Genomic DNA, 21,990 nt, shown 5'->3' with positions numbered 1-21,990 from the left:
TGTCCTACTCTTCCTAATGTACTTTTTTTTAATGTACTTTGTTTTTTCATTCTTTTGTGACCTGTTTCTCTTGCAGGTACTTGTCGGCTACCACGCATTGATTTTATATATTCTGACACAAACAGTGTTTGCGCTCAGCATATATGGATACCTTTGCTGATAGCAGCTGTGGTGATTTTCTGATTTCAGCACTGCAGTTAAAATCCTATTTTGGTATACGTGGATAGCGCCGTGTATACCCATCATTAAATTCAGTGGGTGGTTGTTTGGGCGGTTAATGATGAGAATCCAAAAACTTTTGTTGTTGTCAGTCATTTTATATGTCCTACTCTTCCTAATGTACTTTTTTTAATGTACTTTGTTTTTTCATTCTTTTGTGACCTGTTTCTCTTGCAGGTCCCTCGTCGGCTACCACGCATTGATTTTATATATTCTGACACAAACAGCGTTTGCGCTCAGCATATATGGATACCTTTGCTGATAGCAGCTGTGGTGATTTTCTGATTTCAGCACTGCAGTTAAAATCCTATTTTGGTATACGTGGATAGTGCCGTGTATACCCATCATTAAATTCAGTGGGTGGTTGTTTGGGCGGTTAATGATGAGTAATACTACGCATTATTCTTGTGCTGATTTCTGATAGGTTCTCTTTTTTTCCGTTCAGCCCACAGGCTGCATGAAAAAAAAAAAAACCTATATGCCAAACAAGGACTAGCAATGTACTGGTACGTTGCTGGACTTTGAGTGGTTATACCAGGATGATGCCTGCAGATTTAGGCATCATCTTGGTATCGTTTTTTACAGCCAGCGGTCGGCTTACATGTAAAAGCAATCCTAGCAGGTAATTGGCCGCTAGACTGCTTTTACATGCAGTGGGAGGGGCCCCCCCCCCCCCCACCGCCGCCTTCCGCAGCCTTCCGTGGTTTTTCTCGGGCTCTCCTGTCCCACCGGTTAACCCGAGAGTGCAGCCGGTGGTTCAGTTATCTAACCATAGAGCTAATTGAAGATTAGAATGGCTCCAATCATCTCTATGGCCTAAGATGCCGGAGGCTACGAGCATTTCATGACTTCTTTTTCGCCAGAAATAAACAGGGCCATTGGGAAATTGGGAAAGTATTTTATCACACCAATTTTGGCGTGGTCAGAAGCATTAAGGTCAGAGGAGAGATCTAGAGTATAAAAGACCCCAATTTTTAAAAAAAAGAGTACCTGTCACTACCGATTGCTATCATAGGGGATATCTAAATTCACTGTGATAGCAATAAAAATGATTTAAAAAAAAAAAAAATTAAAGGAAAGGTGTCAAAATAACATAAAAGAGCAAAAAAAAAAAAAAAATCGAGCTCCGCCCCCTTTCCCCCGTGCTTGCGCGCAATGGCACACGCACGCGTTGGTCTAGTGTCATATGTAAACCGCAATTTCAGCATGCATGTGAGGTATCGCCGCGATCGCCAGATCGAGTGCAGTAATTCTTGCAGTAGACCTCCTCTGTAAGTCTAAAGTGGTAACCTGTAGAGACTTTTAAAGGTTTTTAAAAATGTACGTACGTTTTTGCCGCTGCGCAGGTGTGCGCAATTTTTAAAGCATGTCATGTCAGGTGTCTATGAACTCGGCATAAGATCATCTTTTAAATTTTACCAAACAAATTGGAATTATATAGTGTATTTGTGCAATAAATTTTAAAAAAATGTATTTTTTTCGCAAAAATTGCGTTTGGAAAATCTGTGCGCAAATACCGTGTGACAAAAAAAATTGCAACATCCACCATTTTATTCTATAGGGCCTCTGCTTTAAAGAAATATATAATGTTTGGGGGTTCAAAGTAATTTTCTAGTAAAAAAAAAATATTTTTTCATGTAAACAAAAAGGCACAGAAAAGGCTTGGTTTTCAAGTGGTTAGAAGAGTGGGTGATGTGTGGCTAAGATTGAGCGTAAAATGCCGGGACTGTTCAAACACCCCCCAAATGACCCCTTTTTGAAAAGTAGACACCCAAAGCTATTTGCTGAGAGGCATGGTGAGTCCATGGAATATTTTATATTTTGCTACAAGTGTCTTGAAAATTATTATTTCTTTTTTTTTTGTTGTTTTTTTACAGAAAGTTGTCACTAAATGATATATTGCTCACACATGCCATGTGTATATGTGAAATGACACCCCAAAATACATTCTGCTGCTTATCCTGAGTACAGGGATACCCCATGTGTGAAACTTTTTTGCAGTCTAGCCGAGTACAGGTCCCCGAAAACCAGTCCCCACTTTCAGGCTTTCCAAAGGCGTAAATTGTTGATTTCACTCCTGACTACCTATCACAGTTTCGGAGGCCCTAAAATTCTAAGATAGCACAAAACCCCCCCAAATGACCCCATTTTGGAAAGTAGACACCCCAAGCTGTTTGCTGAGAGGCATGGTGAGTCCATGGAATATTTTATATTTTGCCACAAGTTCCGGGAAATATATATATATATATATTTTTTTTTTTTTTTTACAAAAAGCTGTCAGTAAATGATATATTGCTCACACATGCCATGGGTATATGTGAAATGACACCCCAATATACATTCTGCTGCTTCTCCTGAGTACAGGGATACCCCATGTGTGAGACTTTTTTGCAGTCTAGCCGAGTACAGGACCCCGAAATCCAACCTCCACTTTCAGGCTTTCCAAGGGCGTAAATTGTTGATTTCACTCCTGACTACCTATCACAGTTTCGGAGGCCCTAAAATTCTAAGATAGCACAAAACCCCCCCAAATGACCCCATTTTGGAAAGTAGACACCCCAAGCTGTTTGCTGAGAGGCATGGTGAGTCCATGGAATATTTTATATTTTACCACAAGTTCCGGGAAATATATATATATATATATATTTTTTTTTTTTTTACACAAAGCTGTCAGTAAATGATATATTGCTCACACATGCCACGGGTATATGTGAAATGACACCCCAAAATACATTCTGCTGCTTCTCCTGAGTACAGGGATACCCCATGTGTGAGACTTTTTTGCAGTCTAGCCGAGTACAGGACCCCGAAATCCAACCTCCACTTTCAGGCTTTCCAAGGGCGTAAATTGTTGATTTCACTCCTGACTACCTATCACAGTTTCGGAGGCCCTAAAATTCTAAGATAGCACAAAACCCCCCCAAATGATCCCATTTTGGAAAGTAGACACCCCAAGCTGTTTGCTGAGAGGCATGGTGAGTCCATGGAATATTTTATATTTTACCACAAGTTCCGGGAAATATATATATATATATATTTTTTTTTTTTTTTTACACAAAGCTGTCAGTAAATGATATATTGCTCACACATGCCACGGGTATATGTGAAATGACACCCCAATATACATTCTGCTGCTTCTCCTGAGTACAGGGATACCCCATGTGTGAGACTTTTTTGCAGTCTAGCCGAGTACAGGACCCCGAAAACCAACCTCCACTTTCAGGCTTTCCAAGGGCGTAAATTGTTGATTTCACTCCTGACTACCTATCACAGTTTCGGAGGCCCTAAAATTCCAAGATAGCACAAAACCCCCCCAAATGACCCCATTTTGGAAAGTAGACACCCTGAGCTATTTGCAGAGAGGCATGTTGAGTGTTTTGCAGATCTCACTTTTTGTCACAAAGTTTTGGAAATTGAAAAAAGAGGAAAAAAAATGCATTTTCCTGTTTTTTCTTCATTTTCCAAAAAAAATGAGAGCTGCAAAATACTCACCATGCCTCTCAGCAAATAGATTGGAGTGTCTACTTTGCAAAATGGGGTCATTTGGGGGGGTTTTGTGCCATCTTGGCCTTTTATGGACTTCAAAAGTGTGATAGGTAGTAAGGAGTGAGATCAACAATTTACGCCCTTAGAAAGCCAGAAGGTGCAGATTGGTTTTCGGGGTCCTGTACGCGGCTAGACTGCAAAAAAGTCTTACACATGGGGTATCCTTGTACTCAGGAGAAGCAGCAGAATGTATTTTGGGGTGTCATTTCACATATACCCATGGCATGTGTGAGCAATATATCATTTACTGACAACTTTGTGTAAAAAAAAAAAAAATATATATATATATATATATTTCCCGGAACTTGTGGCAAAATATAAAATATTCCATGGACTCACCATGCCTCTCAGCAAATAGCTTGGGGTGTCTACTTTGCAAAATGGGGTCATTTGGGGGGGTTTTGTGCTATTTTGGAATTTTAGGGCCTCCGAAACTGCGACAGGTAGTGCAGAGGTGACATGAACAATTTACGCCATTAGAAAACCTGAGAGTGTTGATTGGTTTTCGCGGTCCTGTACACAGCTAGGCTCCCAAAAAGTCTCACACATGGGGCATCCCCATACTCAGGAGAAGTGGCAGAATGTATTTTGGGGTGTCATTCCACATATACCCATGGCATGTGTGAGAAATTTATCTTTTAGTGACAACGTTGTGTAAAAAAAAAAAATTAAAAAAAAAAATTGTAATTTTCCCGAAACTTGTGGCAAAATATAAAATATTCCATGGACTCACCATGCCTCTCAGCAAACAGCTTGGGGTGTCTACTTTCCAAAATGGGGTCATTTGGGGGGGTTTTGTGGTATCTTGACATTTCAGGGCCTCCAAAACCGTTATAGGTAGTGAGAAAATGCAATGAAAAATGTACGCCCTTTGAAATTCTGATGGTGGTGATTTGTTTTCCGGCTCCCGTACACAGCTACGCTCCCAAAAAGTCTCACATATGTGGTATCCCTGTACTCAGGAGAAGCAGCAGAATATATTTTGGGGTGTAATTACACATATACCCATGGCATGTGTGAGCAATATATCATTTCAATGACAACTTTGTGTAAAAAAAAAAAAAAAAATTATTTTTGTCATTTTTCAAACACCTGTGACAAAAAAATAAAATATTCAATGAGCTCAACATGCCCCTCAGAACATTCCTTAGGATGTCTACTTTCCAAAAAGTGGTAGTTTGGGGGGGTTTTGTACTGCCCCGCCATTTTAGCACTTCATGAAATGAGATAGGCAGTCAGAAATTAAAGCTTCGTAAATTTCAGTATTTACACCATAGTTTGTAGACGCTATAACTTTTGCGCAAACCAATAAAAATACGCTCATTGATTTTTTTTTTGTCAAAGACATGTAGCTAAATATATTTTGGCCAAAAAAAATGACATAAATTGAGTATATTGGATATTTTTTAAAAGACAAAGTTGAAAATGTCATTTTTTTGCAAAATTTTCGCTCTTTTTTTATTAATATCGCAAAAAATAAAAAGCGCAGAGGTGATCAAATACCACCAAAAGAAAGCTCTGTTTGTGGGAAAAAAAGGACGTAAATTTCGTTTAGGTACTGCATTGCATGACCGCGCAATTATCAGTTAAAGTCACGAAGTGCCAAGTTGAAAAAAGGGGTCTGGACCTTTAGCAGCCAAATCCTCCGGGGCTTAAGTGGTTAACCACTAGCCAACCGTTTCATTTTTTTTAATTTATCACATACATGTTAAAATCTGCATTTGTTTGCTAGAAAATTACTTAGAACCCCCAAACATTATACATTTTCTGAAAGCAGAGTCCCTGGAGAATACATTGGTAGCTGTTTTTTAATGCCACGCAATATATGCATTTTAACAAACACAAATTTTCAGTGCACACATACATGATACTCCGTTTTTGGTAAAATGCAAAATATGATATTGCATCGAGTAAATAGATACCAAATATGTTAGGATTTAAAATTGTGCATGCCTATGAAATGGTGACAAACTAGGGTACCTAAAATTGTCCTTAGGTGATGCTTTAAAAGCCTTTACAGGTTATCAATTTAGAGTTAAACATGAGCTCTGGCACTAAAATGATTGCTCTCACTTGAAGTTTGTGGCGATACCTCATGTGTGGTGCAGTCTACATATGCATGCCAAACCTACATGTGCATTTGTGTGTAATCACGGGGGATGGGGATGCTTTGAGATTTTCTGAAACGTTTTTTATTATTTTTATTTATTTATTTTTTACATTGTTCTACAATGTTTTTTGTTATTCTTCACGATTGCATGGTTTTGGGGTCAGTTGCTCAGAAGGCACTGAAGTCAAAGACCGGTAGCTTGTATTTCTCTTAGTAAAGGTTTCCTGTAATGGTCTGAACTGATAAGGTTTTCAGGCTGTATGTGTGGGCATTCAAAGCAAATATTTTTTTTTAATTATTCTGTGAAGAATAAAGTCATTTGTTAAAACAACTGCAACATGTATGTCCAGTCAAGTGGAATTTTGGGTCTTCAGAGACCCAATCGGGGATTTTTTTATGATTCCCGCAGGCAGCCGAGGGTACAATACTCATCTTCAGTCCAGAGATTTTCCCCATATTACCTCTTCACCACAAGTTGCCCTCAGTCTTCATGGTTAAACAAAGTCCTGTCACTCAAAGGATTTAGGCCATAGTGTGAGTGGAGGGCATTATGAGCTCACTCCCATGGGAGTTTTAACAGCACCTTTCATTTTCAGTGATTTGAAAATCGAATTTAATAAATGTGTGCTTTTTTTTGTGCATCAAATGTTTAATAGACCGAGCTTTTGATTTCTCTAAATTAGTAGTGGTCAACTTTTTCGATATGGAGGGCCTCAACGACATCACCAAAGGGCCACAAGTAAATTGATATTTATCATCAGAAACAGCAGACCTATAACTGGATATAGTCAAAGACTTTGAGCATGATACAAGAGCTTGTCAGAGACTACTGACATGATACAAGAGATGGTCAGAGACTGTGGACGTGATACAAGAGAAGGTCAGAGACTAGCGACATGATAGAAGAGATGGTCAAAGACTACCGACACAATAGAAGATATGGTCAAAGACTACCCACATGATACAAGAGACGATCAGAGAATGGGGACATGATGCAGGAGACCGTCAGACAGTGAACAAGGTTTTAGGAGTTGTTGGAGACTGAAGAGATGGTTAAGAAGACAGTCATAGGTTGGAGACCCATTACATGAGGTGGCTAGAAATCACTGCTATAAAAAGGGACATAGGTAAACATTGATAGTGACTGCAGAGGCCCTGAGGGCCACACAAAAGGTGCCAAAAGGCTGCAGGTTAGGCACCAGGGAATAGAGATATATTATATATATATATATACACAGCAGAATTACCAACAATACAATTTCATATATTAACAACTGTTCTCCTTTTAACAGCCCACGTTTTCTTTACATGTGGCCTAATGCTCGAATTTCAGTGATGGGTGGTGAACAAGCGGCTACAGTGTTGGCTACAATTGCTAAAGATCAGAAAGCAAGAGAAGGAAAGACAGTAAGTATTAGAAAGCAAGCCATATATTTAGTAAATACAGCCAATTCAGTGTAAAGATGATTACTTTACCTTCAGTAGTAATGACATATGGGCATTCATTGCGACTAGATAAAACGGGTTTAACATCAGCAATTGGACAGGGTTCAGTATGGTAAGAACTGTGAAAAATTGTGCAGAGGTCTTCCATAGGGGTAGTTATAGTTGACTAAATAGATTAAAGCATATCTACATTCCAAACAGGTCACTCTGAAAGAGATGAATGCTGTTTGCAACTATACAGAGGTAGGTCTGGCTGTCCAAAAGACAGGCAGGACTCGCCAACAGAGTCCAGGGCATACAGCGTAGGCTTAAGGCACTATGATGATATTTTTTGGGGCGTACACTGTATGCCCAAAGTCAGGGACTGGTTTAAGATTGCAGACAGATGAAAACAATATTTTTACTGATTGCTTTGGGTGAATGGTAACCTCTGTCTGTACCCTATTATCAAGTCTGTCGTAAGTGTTTAATCAGACACGATATTAGAAGCAGTCTTTGCTGCGTTACAAAAGTGTTCCCCAAAGTGGTCTCTGAGTCATTGCAGCTGCTTTTAATATAGGAATGAAACTAAAATAAAAACTTCCCAACAACTCTTCAAATGCTGAGCTACTAACTCAAAATTGTATAAACATTTATTAGCTGTTAAAAATTGTTATTCAGTTTTCCTTTACCATCTGCCTGCTAATTAGCGCTTCCAAAAATTACTTTGAGATGCACAACACATTGTCTTCTTGATATGGAGCTCAGATACTTCAGCTGTTATGGCTTAAGTGGTGGTAATAGGAGATTGATATATTTTTATGGATCACAAGTGGTTTTACATGTTTACTTGATGTTGCACCAATCAAACAAACATAAATAAAATGCCAGGCAAATGGGTAAATATTAACCACCTCTGGACTGTAAGGTTTTCCCCCTTAATGACCAGGCCATTTTTTGCGATTTGGCACTGCGTTATTGCAGTCATGCGACGCTGTACCCAAATAAAATTGATGTCCTTTTTTTTCCCACAAATAGAGCTTTCTTTTGGTGGCATTTGATCACCTCTGCGATTTATTTATTTTTTATTTTTTGCGCTATAAACAAAAAAAAAAGACGACAATTCTGAAAAAAAACACAATATTTTTCACTTTCTGCTATATAACATTCCCAATAAAAAAAAAATGTAAAAAACAAATTATTTCACCATTTTAGGCCAATATGTATTCTGCTACATATTTTTGGTTAAAAAAATTACAATAAGTGTATATTGATTGGTTTGCGCAAAAGTTATCGTGTCTACAAACTAGGGGAAAGATTTATGTCATATTTATTTTTTACTAGTAATGGCGGCGATCAGCGATTTTTAGCGGACTGCGACATTGCAGCAGACAGATCGGACACCTAACTGACATTTTTGACACTATTGGGGGGGGGACCAGTGACATGACTACAGTAATCGGTGCTAAAAATATGCACTGTTACTGTACTAAAGACACTGGCAGGGAAGGGGTTAACACCAGGGGCGATCAAAGGGTTAAATGTGTCCCTAGCTGGTGCTTTCTTACTGTGTGGGGGATGTACTTATGGAATGAACACAGGGGCCTGTATTCCTAAATAGGAGCAACACAGAAGCCCTGTGTTCATAGCTGGCGGAACAGCGGTCTGTCGTGTTTACAACAGCAGACCGCCGTTCTGTCTCCACAGGGAGCGATCGCGGGTGCCCGGCAGGATTCGTGGCTTCTGGACCCGCAGATCATTCTCCTCTGTGGCAAATGGACACACGTGCCCCCACTCGCGGCCCCGCGAAGCGACGTACAGTTACGTCGTTATGCGGGACAGAGCCGACCTGCCGCAGTATATGTACTGCTGGTGGTCGGCAAGTGGTTAATGTAAATATTTTTCTATAGAAAATGAGACACGGTAAGGGAGCCTGTTGTCATCACTGCTGTTTGCCTTCGTTATTAAATCATTATTAAATCTTTATTCTTTAAAATTAGCCACAACCCTGATGTACAGGGTATATACATCAGATCAAAGGGTCACAAACTTTCAGCATATGCTGATGATATCTTATTTTAGGTTACTGATCCAGTGATAGCGCCGCATAATATTATGTTCAAATCGATTTGGTCAGTTATCTGATTTTTAAAACAAACAAAAAACAACCTGATGTATACTTGTACTGTAAGATATAAAAAGATTTGTCAGCAAAACCAGCAAAAGTAGTCCCCAGATGATAGCACTGCTCTACTGTGTGTTGCTAACAAAAAAGTACCTTTGGTAACAAGACAAGAAAGCATGTAATGCAAACTTGATAAAACTACTGAATCCATATTTGTGACACACCATACACTGTGTCCACCGATGAAACCTGAAAGCTGCACCCCTTAAAGTAGATCTAAACCTAAACTCTAAAGTCTTGTAAAATCTTAAAAATTTTAAAAAATAATTTCAAAAGTAAATTTCAAACATTTAAATTTGCAGCTTCTTTGTTTATAGATGACACATGGGTCAGTTTGAGGAATTTGTGTTTTTTTAGATAGGGGTAAATGTACATTCCAGTTCTTTTCACAATCTAAGAAAGTATGGATCTTGGTAGCATGGAGGTGGGTGATACACAAACTATTGTTACAGATTGGTAATGTAGCTCAAGGCAGAGTTTTGAATGGCTTTGTATGTTGTGGTTAGTATTTTAAATTGAATTCGCTGGGCGATTGGGAGCCAGTATAGGGATTGTCAGAGAGGGGTGGCAAACACTGAGCGGATGGTAAGGTGAATAAGTCTGGCAGCAGCATTCATGATAGACTGAAGAGAGGATAGCCTATGGAGAGGTAGGCCAATGAGAAGGGAGACTAGCTCCTTCTCAAAAAACAGAAAAGGCAGTTTCTTTGGAGTGCTGCAAGTGAAAGCCAGACTGTAAGGGGTCAAGAAGGTTATTTTCACTGAGGTAGGAGCTAATATGGTTGTAGACTAAGCATTCTAGAAGTTTAGAGGGGAGGGGGAAGATGCCACTAGAGAGGGAAAAATTGAAAATGTGAGTTCGGCATAGGATAGAAGTGCAGTAACCCACAACGACTAATTAGATTCATAATTTGTTTTTACTGATCTGACTACAGTAGAATGAAATCCGGTTGCTAAAGCGTTCACAGTGCTTCACTTTTTCCACATTTTGTTATGTTACATCCTTATTCCAAAATGGATTAAATGCATTATTTTCCTCAAAATTCTTCAAACAATACCCCATAATCACAAAGTGAAAGAAGTTTGGTTGAAATCTTTGCAAATTTATTAAAAACAAAAAAAATCCCATGTACATATGTAATCACAGCCTTTGCCATAACACTGAAAATTGAGCTCAGGTGCATCCTGTTTCCAGTGGTCACCCTTGAGATGTTTCTACAACTTTATTAGAGTCCACCTGTGGTACTTTCATTGTAGATGATATGGAAAAGCACACTCCTGTCTAAAACAGGTCCCACAGTAAACAGTGCATGTCAGAGCAGAAACCAAGCCATGAAGTCCAAGAAATTGTGTGTAGACCTCCGAGACAGGATTGTATCGAGGCACAGATCTAGGGAAGGGTACAGAAATATTTCTGCAGCATTGAAGGTCCTAATCAGCACAGTGGCCTCCATCATCCATAAAAAGAGGAAGTTTGGAACCACCAGGACTCTTCCTAGAGTGGGCCGCCCGGCCTAACTTCGCGATCGGGGGAGAAGGGCCTTAGTCAGGGAGGTGACCAAGAGCCTGATTGTCACTCTGACAGAGCTCCAGGGTTTCTCTGTGGAGAGAGGAGAACCTTCCAGAAGAACAATCCTATCTGCAGCACTGCAGCAATACACCAATCAGACCTGTATGGTAGAGTGGCAAGACTGAAGCCCCTCCTCAGTAAAAGGCACGTGATAGCATGCCTGGAGTTTGCCAAAAGGCACCTGAAGGACTTTCAGACCATGAGAAACAACATTTTCTGGTCTGATGAAACAAAGATTGAACTCTTTGGGCTGAATGGCAAGCATCATGTCTAGAGGAAACCAGGCACTGCTCATCACCTGGCCAAAACCATCCCTCCAGTGAAGCATGGTGGTGGCAGCATCATGCTGTTGGGATTTTTTCAGTGGCAGGAACTGGGAGACTAGTCAGGATCAAGGGAAAACCTGCCCCAGAACACTCTGGACCTCAGACTGGGGCGAAGGTTCATCTTCCAACAGGTCAACAACCCTAAGCACACAGTCAAGATAACAAAGGAATGGCTACAGGACAACTCTGTGAATGTCCTTGAGTGGCCCAGCCAGAGCCCAGGCAGAAACCCTATTGAACATCTCTGGAAAGATCTGAAAATAACTGTGCACGGACGCTCCCCATCCAACCTGAAGGAGCTTGAGAGGTCCTGCAAAGAAGAATGGGAGAAACTGCCCAAAACTAGGTGTGCCAAGCGTGAAGCATTAAACTCAAAAAGACTTGAGGCTGTAATTGGTGCTAAAGGTGCTTCAACAAAGTATTGAGCAAAGGCTGTGAACACTTATGTACATGTTTTTTTTTTATTTATTTTTTTTAATACATTTTCAAAGATTTAAAGCAAACTTTTTTCACATTGTCATTAAAAGGGAAATTATTTGTCGAATCTTGAGGAAAATAATGAATTTATTTCATTTTGGGATAAGGCTGTAACAACAAAATGTGGAAAAAGTGAAGCGCTGTGAATACTTTCCAGATGCACTGTACATAATCAAAGGTATTTCATAAAGTGACTGATCTTTAGCAGGTAGCTTTTCCTAGTATAAATATCGATTTTGACTATCTACTATATTGAGCTGGTATTCTTCCATCTATTTTCCTTTGTACATCAAAAGGACCAGTTTGTGACACTGTTAATAAAACATGCAATAAAATCAGCCGTTTGTCAGGCTTTGAAGGTATTGCATTTTACTCATTTTGATAGATTCATTTAGGCCCCATGCCAGTTTCATAACCTAAGATTTTATATTATGTTAGAATGTGTCTGCTTGTTTGCATTCATATTACAAATGTAATTTTTTGCCCTGTGGTCATGTTCTATGATACACTGAGCAGGCTTTTCATTTCCTTGGTGAACAGTTACAAGCTAGCAATGTGTTTACGTCCAATTACATCACCAAAAACAATTTTAAATAATTTCTTTGTGAGCTACACAGTGCTTGATTCAATATTTAATTTGAATGAAAGAAAGTTCAATTAATGATGAAAAATCTGCTTAAAGGCATCCCCTTGTCAACTGGAATGACCCTCCTCATCAGATACCAACTGCCTATGACTACATCCTTCCTCCATTGTGAAGTGACACAAATGTGCACAACATTTACACTGATTTAATGCAAGAGCTTGGATTGTAGCTGGGTACCCTGTCTTATGATGTTTGTTCCAAGGACTAGCATTCTCTGTTGTACAGCCATAACAGGCTGGTTATTAAAATATATAAAGACTTCTTGATTTAATTATAATGCATTACTTTATTAGTTTTCAGAAAAAGAAGAAGCTGCTCTGAAGGAACCCATAATCAAAAGATTTGAGGAGGAAGGAAATCCATATTACTCAAGTGCAAGGTGAGACATCAGAAATACAATATAGACCTGCCCATGTTTGAACTATATACTAAATTGGAGTGTTTCTGTTGGTTTGCTAGGATCTTCTTGGCCAGTTACAGTATTTCGGAATCAGAAAAAGTTTATTCACAAATTTGTGTTGTAAATTTTTATATTAGCCAAGTTGGTGCTTTATTAAATTTATGATTTTAATTTTTTTTAATTTTGTTTTTGTGGTCATGCCCCAAAGTGTTGTTTACAAGCCTACCCAGCTGTGCATTTGGAGGGAGGGAGAGAGAGATGGAAGACCAGGGAGGACATCAAAGTTATGTATTCTGACTTCATTAAAGCGGAGATCCGGCCACAAAATCGACATAGTTGATTTTGGGCCATCCGCTCCCTATTTGTCACCTGAAAAAGAAATGGGAAGTTACGATTTTTTTTTTTTTTTTTTACTTACCTTGTAATTGCAGAAAAAAAATACTCACCTTAATTCCACTTCCTCCCACGGCCACGCGGCCCGCGCCGTCACTTCCGCTTTGCAGTGATTCCTGGAAGCTGAACGTCATCACTCCCAGGAATCAATGCTCCTGCACCGGCCCCGACGTCAGTTCTGGTTCAGGCGCATCATACCTTGCTAAACAGCTTCTGGGCATGCCCAGAAGCTGTGCAGGGATGACGCTGCGGCCCCGGAAGTGACGGCGGGGCTGGCGCAGTGCATCATGGGACAGAAGAGGACGCAGAAGAGGATCGCGCTGGCTTCAAGCTGCCCACACCTGAGATGGCAGCACTGGAGAAGAAATTTTAAAAGTGAGTATTTCTCCTAAAAGGTAAGTGCGAACCGGGACAGATCAGAGGCTAGCCATTGTGGAATTTACTAGCCCTGACTGTCCCGGGGGTATGTTCATTGAAATTTTTTTTTTGTGGCTGGAACTCCGCTTTAAGCATGAGCATTTTGGAAAAAAGCATTATGGGGAAAAGAACAGAAATTAGCCCGTGGTGTGCTTATTCCCCTGTAGTGTGTGGAATCTGAGAATCCAGGTGAAAAAGCAGAGACCTTTCCATGATCTAAAAGTGACAACTATTCAATTATGGGGGTGTCCCTTGAACTCTCCAAAACACGGAACTGCCAGCAATTCAAACCACAGAGAGGGAATAAATAAAAAAGAATTAAAAGCCCCACAATATCACCCAGGTAGGAGGTGTGTGCTAGAGATGAAAGGTTCATACACAGGGGAGGGTGATTTACTAAAGGCTATACTGTGCACTGCAAGTGCAGTTGCTCTAGACCTGAGGGGGAGCTCTGAAATAAGGGGAAGCTCTGCTGGTTTTGATCAAGTCATGTGCAAGCAAAAAAGCAGTTTTTATTTTCCTTGCATGTAATTAGGTATTCTTTGCAAAGTGAAGCTTTACCTCATTTACTAAGCTCTGGAGCAAGTGCACCACAGTGTATTTGCCTTTAGTAAATCAACCCCATTGTCTAATTTAAAGTGGTGTTATTTGTAGTTCTAGCAATCCAGCAAAACATGCTAAAAATGGTTACACATTTTTATGTGCACACATTTTCAAGGCAGTGCAAATACTGAGCCAGAGTGGTCTATTTTCTATATTAGTGCATGTAAAATAATACTTTTCTTTAACCTATGTAAGACAAAGCAACATGTTCTCTTAAAGTGATGATAATGCCCCACCCCCTCTCTCACCCCCTCTCTCATCTCATTGGCTCACTTGCTGTGATTGACAGCAGCAGGAGGTAATGAATCCCTCTGCTGTCTCAGCCAGTGAGGAGGGAGAGTCCCCAGAGAGCCGAGAATCTCATGCACATCACTGGATCACGATGGGGCTCAGGTAAGTATTAGTGGGGCTGATGCACACAGAAGAACATGAAATGAAAAAACCTTGAGCCTTTACAACCACCTTTACCTTGCTCCCCCAGCAGCGAAGAAAAATACTTGATAGGTTCCAATATGGGCTAGCATGTGACTTGCTCCACTTCCTCCCACATGACAGTGCTGATGTTTGCCAATTGGCACATGGGGGCACAGGTTTTCCCCCAGCAGCTCGCAGAGCAGTGGTGTAGTAAAGGGAATGGAGTAAGTGTGCTGGAAGGTAGAAGAGAAGTTGGGTAAACATGTTGCTTTCCCCCACACTTTTAACCCTGGATAGTACCCGTACAAAGATGCCCCTATACTTCTGAAGAGAAAAGCAGATAAAAGCATTTTCAGGGAGAATGCTGTGATACCTGTACCAGGTAATACATACCTGTATATGTTACACCTATACATTCCACGACACATATTTACTTACTATGAAATATTAAATGTAATGCTACATCCATTGAAAACTGCACCCAGGCAGGCTCTTTATTGCAGGAGAGATGTAGAATGTCTCTTCTGCAATAAAATAAACCTATAGACCTGCTCTCATTGTATTCCTTTGAATGTAAGCACAGCTCAGTTTATATTCCAGTTAAGGTATGTGCAGGTGTGATTTCATCTCGCGCTGACCAATGTAGGTGGCCGCAGCCCGGCACTTAGAAGATGCCAGTGAGGGATGCTGGAATGCTGGAGAGGAAAATCTTGGGGACTTTAGTTCTGCTGTTAGGATAACAATTGAATGACCATTATGGATGGCTACTGCACAGTTTATTCCCAGTTTCCTTCTTTTAGATTTAGATAGGTAGACACTTTTTCAGTGATATTGTTCCACTCTTGCAGTGCAGTCTTTTCCTACCTCATCTGGCTCATCAATATCTGTCTTCTGAGTATTTTCATGTCTTTAATTATAAATCAAATTAAAGGCTAACATTCATTGAACAGCCTATATTTATGAGGGTCATTAGCAATCTGTTAACCTATTAGTATTTACTAGGCTGTTTACATCTCTTTACATGTGCTGATCAATTTCACTAAATTACAGAGTATCTCTTCGGACTGTTTCCAGAAAGACTTTTATAACGTGTAAATCACGATCTCTAGGTTGGATGAAGGCTAAATGTTTAAAGAGTCTTTTTAAAGCATCATGCACACTGGGCATAAAATGCTGCTTATACAGGCATTTGGAGTTTTTTCTTTAACCTCCCTGGCGGTATGACTATGTCCACATTTCTCTGCTAAAAGCGGTACATTGTTTTGCATGGAAATCTGTTTTACATTTTAAAACTCCCCTTCCCCTGCGATCCCCCGCTTTCCTCCTCTGCTGTCCTCCCCCGCCGTCGTCCTCCACTGTTCTCCCCCGCCATCCTCCTGTGCTGTCCTCCCCCGTCGTCCTCCCGCTGTGTGCTCGGCTAATGCTGGCACCTTTCTTCCGGTTCCCTTCCCTGCAAGCGTTGCGACGCAGGGGGGTGGAAGCGGCGGCATTTTCAAAAATGTAAATACACTATATGGCATGATACAAAGCTGTGATCCTAACGAATTTTACACTGTATCATGCCATTTTACCACAGGATTTCACCTGGTGACTTTTCCAGTGCCCTGCCTGTGCTTTTCCAGTTCTTTTTGCCTGGAAAATTGAGGACAACCGTGGCGTCCAAAAAGTGTTTTTTTTTTGTTTTTTTTTGGGCAAAAGCGATTTTGGACAAACTGGAAAACAGCGACAGCGAAACGGAGTTATTTGAAGAACTGAGCGATAGCGATTCGTTGGAAAATTCGTCATCAGGTACGGAAAGTGACAACAGCGACAATTCTGATGTCTCTTTCTGGCACATAGCTCCGTTGGAAATTCTGAAGAATCATTTGATATATTTCCCAAATTCCACAAGCTATGTGCCAGAAAGAGACATCAGAATCATCGCTGTCGTCACTTTCCGTACCTGATGATGAATTTTCCAACGAATCGCTATCGCTCATTTCTTCAAGTAACTCAGTTTCGCTGTCGCTGTTTTCCAGTTAGTCTTAAAGTGCGTTTGCCCAAAAAAAAACGCTTTTTGGACGCCATGGTTGTTAAAAATTTTCCAGGCACAAAGCACTGGAAAAGCACAGGCAGGGCACTGGAAAAGTATCCAGGTGCAATCCTGTGCTGAAATCGCATTAAATAGTGTAATCCATTAGGATCACAGCTTTGTATCATGTCATTTAGTGCAGTGGTCCTCAACTCCGGTCCTCAGGGCCCACTAACAGGCCAGATTTTAAGTATTACCTTGGGGAGATGCAGACTAGAGTAATGCAATCACTGAGCAGCAAATTATATCACCTGGGATGTATTTCAGTTATCTTGCAAACCTGGCCTGTTAGTGGGCCCTGAGGACCAGGGTTGGGGACCAGGGATTTAGTGTATTTACACTTTTGAATTTGGCGCCGGTTCCACCGCCCTGCGTCTCAACGCTTGCAGGGAGGAAACGGGAAGGCAAGTGCCGGCAGTCGGCCGTGCACAGAGCAGGGAGAGACGGGGAGGACGGCGGGGGAGCGCAGGAAAGCTGAGTAACATTGTGGAGTAATCCAGAGCGTGGCTCGGGGTTACCGCTTTTGGTACTGAAAATTAACCCCGAGCCACACTTGGGAATACCGCCAAGGAGGTTAAGGGTACGTTCTTATTGGTGGCAGGTTTGAAATTGTGCGAGTTCAGCTGAACTACTTTTGGAAATTGATGGCATTTCCAAAAATCTTCAAGTCTGAATAAAACATGTCAAGATGCATCTGGCCATTTCAGAAAAAAATTGTTTTTAACATGTTATGCCATACCAAACTGAACTGTGTATGCAGTTGAACAGCACAAGACCATTAATTTGCTTAGTCCCCCTTTCCCAGAAAAGCAGTAGGAACATCGACCAGACCGAGGTTCCTATATATGCTGCCCATGTAATTGAATCCTTAAGGTTGCCATACGTTATACAGTCTGGTTGTACAATCTCCTTTAGCTCTACCATCAACTATGTAGTGCAATGGCCTGCCTGATTTGATACAAGTTAGATGCATTATTTGGATGTGTCGTCCTATTATATTGTACAACTAGATAATTGTACAATTAGATTGTACAATTAGATAATTTAATGTATGGCCAGCTTTGGTGTCCTTCAAAGCAAAATGCATATGAATTGTTTAATCAGCAGTACTATGGCATGGTATATATTATTATTAATATAGACCTATAGTGGTGTGTAGTAAACTATAGAAACCACATATGAGCTGTTTATTGTAATTAGTCATTATCTGAATGGTTGCTTTAGAGAACTGGCCTGTGCAGCATGCTTTTTCAAGTTTTGAAGGAAAACTATTGTGCTTGTACATTTGCATAAGTAATTCATAAAACACATCCTCCCCAGTAATATTACATATTAAAGGGTTCTTAACACTTTTACTTAATTCTAGACCCCCATTTTATTGCCTAATATATCTCCATAACCTCTTCACCAGACTCAAATCCATCATTGACCATCCTATTTGGTACCAGTATGGCATCAAAATAGGTCAATAGCTTGGTTTTACTTGATAGATGGATAAATGGAAGTGTAAGGAGGGGTGCAGGCCTAATTGGTACTGGAAATTGCAAACCATGCACAAGACAGGGACACCCAGGAACAGTCCAAGCAGTTTTTTCAAGCACTTTTATTCAGTAAGGCAGAAAACAAACATAGTTTTATTGCAGGAGGGCTATTGTACAGCAAGCCGGTAGCATAAAACAAACCATTTGTTCATCCAAACCATTAACTAAACAAACAACACTTGTATATAATATGACAGCTTAAATGCCCACCGAAAACCAAATAAAGGTATAAGCTATCCCAAGCGCTTCAAATGAGGACCACTCACCAATAAATAAATTGGCTATGCAGCTACGTAACTAAAACATATGGAAAAAGATATATAATAGATAGATACTCAACAATATCCCTATATATATATAGTAGCGCAAACTTGTCAAGAAGCAAGTGCCAAAAAAATACTGTGCCTACTGCACAAAAGTCCGAAATGCAATAAATGTCACATAGGCAGCAGGAAGAAGTTCAGAAATGACTCAAACAGTCCATATTCCTTCACTCTATCTCCTGGGATGATAATGTACAGACGTGTTTCTTAAAAGGATCACCACCACCACCGTGCTCCAAGGGGGGAGGAGAATTTCCCACTCACCAGATGCTGTGGCCCAACCCACTTTCGTGTTTGAGCATTCAGGCTTATAATGATGGTCACTGGTCCAGAGTATCCACAACAGGAATCACACCAGCACAGTCAAAAAAAGCTCAGCAGCATATGGGGAGGAGAGAACATAATCCCAATAGCGTGATACCGTTTAAAAGGGTTTTATTAAATAAAAAATAAAACATAAGGTAACACACTCACATGTCTTGTATGTCATCAAACGCAAAAAAACAGTCACGAATAGGAGAGGGATGCCCTTCGGGAGATGATGTCCAGGCTCCACGCCGTGGACGCCGCGCCTTCTGGGTAATCCGAACTCCTCTTACACAGCCTGGTTACACCGCCTGGTCACGCCCCGACGCGTTTCGTGATTTCCACTTCTTCCCCGGGAGCGTGACCGCGGCGGCTTGGCGGTAACCTTAAATACCCATGCCCATCAACCCACGCGGCGCCAAGCCGCCGCGGTCACGCTCCCGGGGAAGAAGTGGAAATCACGAAACGCGTCGGGGCGTGACCAGGCGGTGTAACCAGGCTGTGTAAGAGGAGTTCGGATTACCCAGAAGGCGCGGCGTCCACGGCGTGGAGCCTGGACATCATCTCCCGAAGGGCATCCCTCTCCTATTCGTGACTGTTTTTTTGCGTTTGATGACATACAAGACATGTGAGTGTGTTACCTTATGTTTTATTTTTTATTTAATAAAACCCTTTTAAACGGTATCACGCTATTGGGATTATGTTCTCTCCTCCCCATATGCTGCTGAGCTTTTTTTGACTGTGCTGGTGTGATTCCTGTTGTGGATACTCTGGACCAGTGACCATCATTATAAGCCTGAATGCTCAAACACGAAAGTGGGTTGGGCCACAGCATCTGGTGAGTGGGAAATTCTCCTCCCCCCTTGGAGCACGGTGGTGGTGGTGATCCTTTTAAGAAACACGTCTTTGTACATTATCATCCCAGGAGATAGAATGAAGGAATATGGACTGTTTGAGTCATTTCTGAACTTCTTCCTGCTGCCTATGTGACATTTATTGCATTTCGGACTTTTGTGCAGTAGGCACAGTATTTTTTTGGCACTTGCTTCTTGACAAGTTTGCGCTACTATATATATATATATATATATATAGGGATATTGTTGAGTATCTATCTATTATATATCTTTTTCCAAACAACACTTGTAGCTTTTTAGTATTCTGTCACTGGTCAGCCTTTTCATTCAGCGACCGGATCCTACAACAGAGAGAGAGCAAGCCCTGATCATCATGCAGCTCACATATATAAAATGTCTAGTCAACAGCTGAGATTAATGAGTTCTTGCCACCGGGTAAGATGTGGATCTAGGAATGGAGGCTTTATCCCACCCAAAGCTCTACAAAGCCTCCAGGACCCAGTACAGAAATTACGATTCTGAGAAAGCAAGTAGTATTTTTTCACCACATCATTCACAAACCCTGGAGCCTTTCAATGTGTAGGCAAGAAACATAGGTCCACAATCCAGCAAGCCGGTGCTTCAGAATATCACCAGAACAGCTGAAGGAAAATCAGATGGATCTTCTATTTATATAAAAATAAGGAATCCCAAATACACAAAATAAATATTGAGATGTTGCTACTATTTTGAAATATAGATTTGAGGTACAGTTTACTCACTATGATAACATGCAGACACATCAAAACAATTTCTCCACTTTTTTCAGGTTAATTAATGCAGAGAATCCTGTTTTATTTTTTTTTAGTTCAGAGATCCAGTTCTACCCCTGGTTAACAAACCCTGCTATAAATGGACTTGAGAACTAAAGTGGAACTTCACCCATCTGATGCACTAGTCATCATTTTACTTCTCCCCCTCCACAATGTATTGTTTTACTTTTTTTTATGTATGCTCCATCCCCTCGGGTGCCTTTTTTTCCTAGGCAAGAATTACGTCTTCTATGCTCTGAAGCCGCCTGGCATATGTACATGACATATTCCAGAATGCTTCAATCTTCATTCATATGGCCAAAGGTGGGCAGCACATCATCAGGGGCTAGGCTTTCTGAACCAGCAAGGGGCTTCCAGTGACGTCAGCAACCAACATGGCAGCGTGGGAACCCAGTGTGTGACAGTGGCATAGTGACTAGCAGGATGATGTTGAATCTGCTGGCTGGGTGAGTATGTAAATTCTGTATTATACCAGTGGAAAAGGGTAGGAGGGAAAAAATGATGGGGATGGGAGGGGATGAAGTTTCACTTTAAAGAGATTTAAACAAATATTCACCCTTTTAATCTCCTTAACCCACCTCCTTCTCACAGCTCAATACTTATCTCAGTCTTGCCAGTGAGACCATGGCAGTGTTTATATTCCTTACCAGCTTCTTCACTCTGTGTCCACTCTTGTGCACTTTGGTCCCCAATGACCCCTATGTAGCTGGGAGATGGATTGGATCCTGTATGTTTACCAGTCCCAAACAGTCTATCAAGCTGAACTGCACACTTGTGGACACCTGTTACAGAAGCTGGTGAGGAATATAGATATTGCCACAGTGCTCCACATCAAGATCTAGGGTAAGTATAGAGATTTGGGAGAGGGGAGGGTTAAAACCTTTTCTTACCCTTCAACGTGGACTTGTCAGCAGATCTTTTGCCTAAGCCAATTGTCATCCCTCTGTCCAATGAGAGTGCCCTTTCTGGCCTCTTTGGCTCTCTTATTAGATACAGCGGTGGCAAAGGCTTGGCTCAGTCAGGCCCTTAGTAAAAAAAAAAAAAAAAAAGTGTAGGAGCAACTGATTTTGAGCTTTGATTTTTTTGCTTGCATGTTAGATAAAATGCTAGCTACTTATGCTTTTTAAGGATCTGGGGAGTAAAATGCTCACCAGAATTATGAGGTGTTGTAGCCTTTACAAAGCTAAATAGTGAACTCATGGTCCCCATTGGATCCTTTTAAAAAAAACAGGGAAGTAGTTCCTTTGTTTTGAGCTTGTATGATTGGGCAAAGCTGCAAAAAAATATGGGTAAAGCTTGCCATTGAGGTTTGTAGAAGATAAATAAGTAGATGCCCCAACCTACAAGCTCACA

The 21,990-nt window shown here is 40.8% G+C and overlaps 1 protein-coding gene across 1 annotated transcript in view; it reads left to right on the top strand.

The window, feature by feature from the left end:
* The window catches only part of MCCC2 (methylcrotonyl-CoA carboxylase subunit 2), a 195,081-nt gene that overhangs the window by 157,865 nt on the left and 15,226 nt on the right, over positions 1 to 21,990 (top strand). Inside the window, exons 15-16 of the mRNA XM_082275349.1 lie at positions 7,168 to 7,282; positions 12,797 to 12,882. Of these exons, the coding sequence (XP_082131475.1) occupies positions 7,168 to 7,282; positions 12,797 to 12,882 (201 nt within the window). The remainder of the gene's footprint in view (positions 1 to 7,167; positions 7,283 to 12,796; positions 12,883 to 21,990) is intronic.

This window comes from Pelophylax lessonae (genome assembly GCF_965119305.1).
Source record: "Pelophylax lessonae genome assembly, chromosome: 1".
Lineage (NCBI taxonomy): Eukaryota > Metazoa > Chordata > Amphibia > Anura > Ranidae > Pelophylax > Pelophylax lessonae.
Note: the sequence above shows the minus strand (reverse complement) of the source record. Positions and strands in the feature narration are given on the sequence as shown.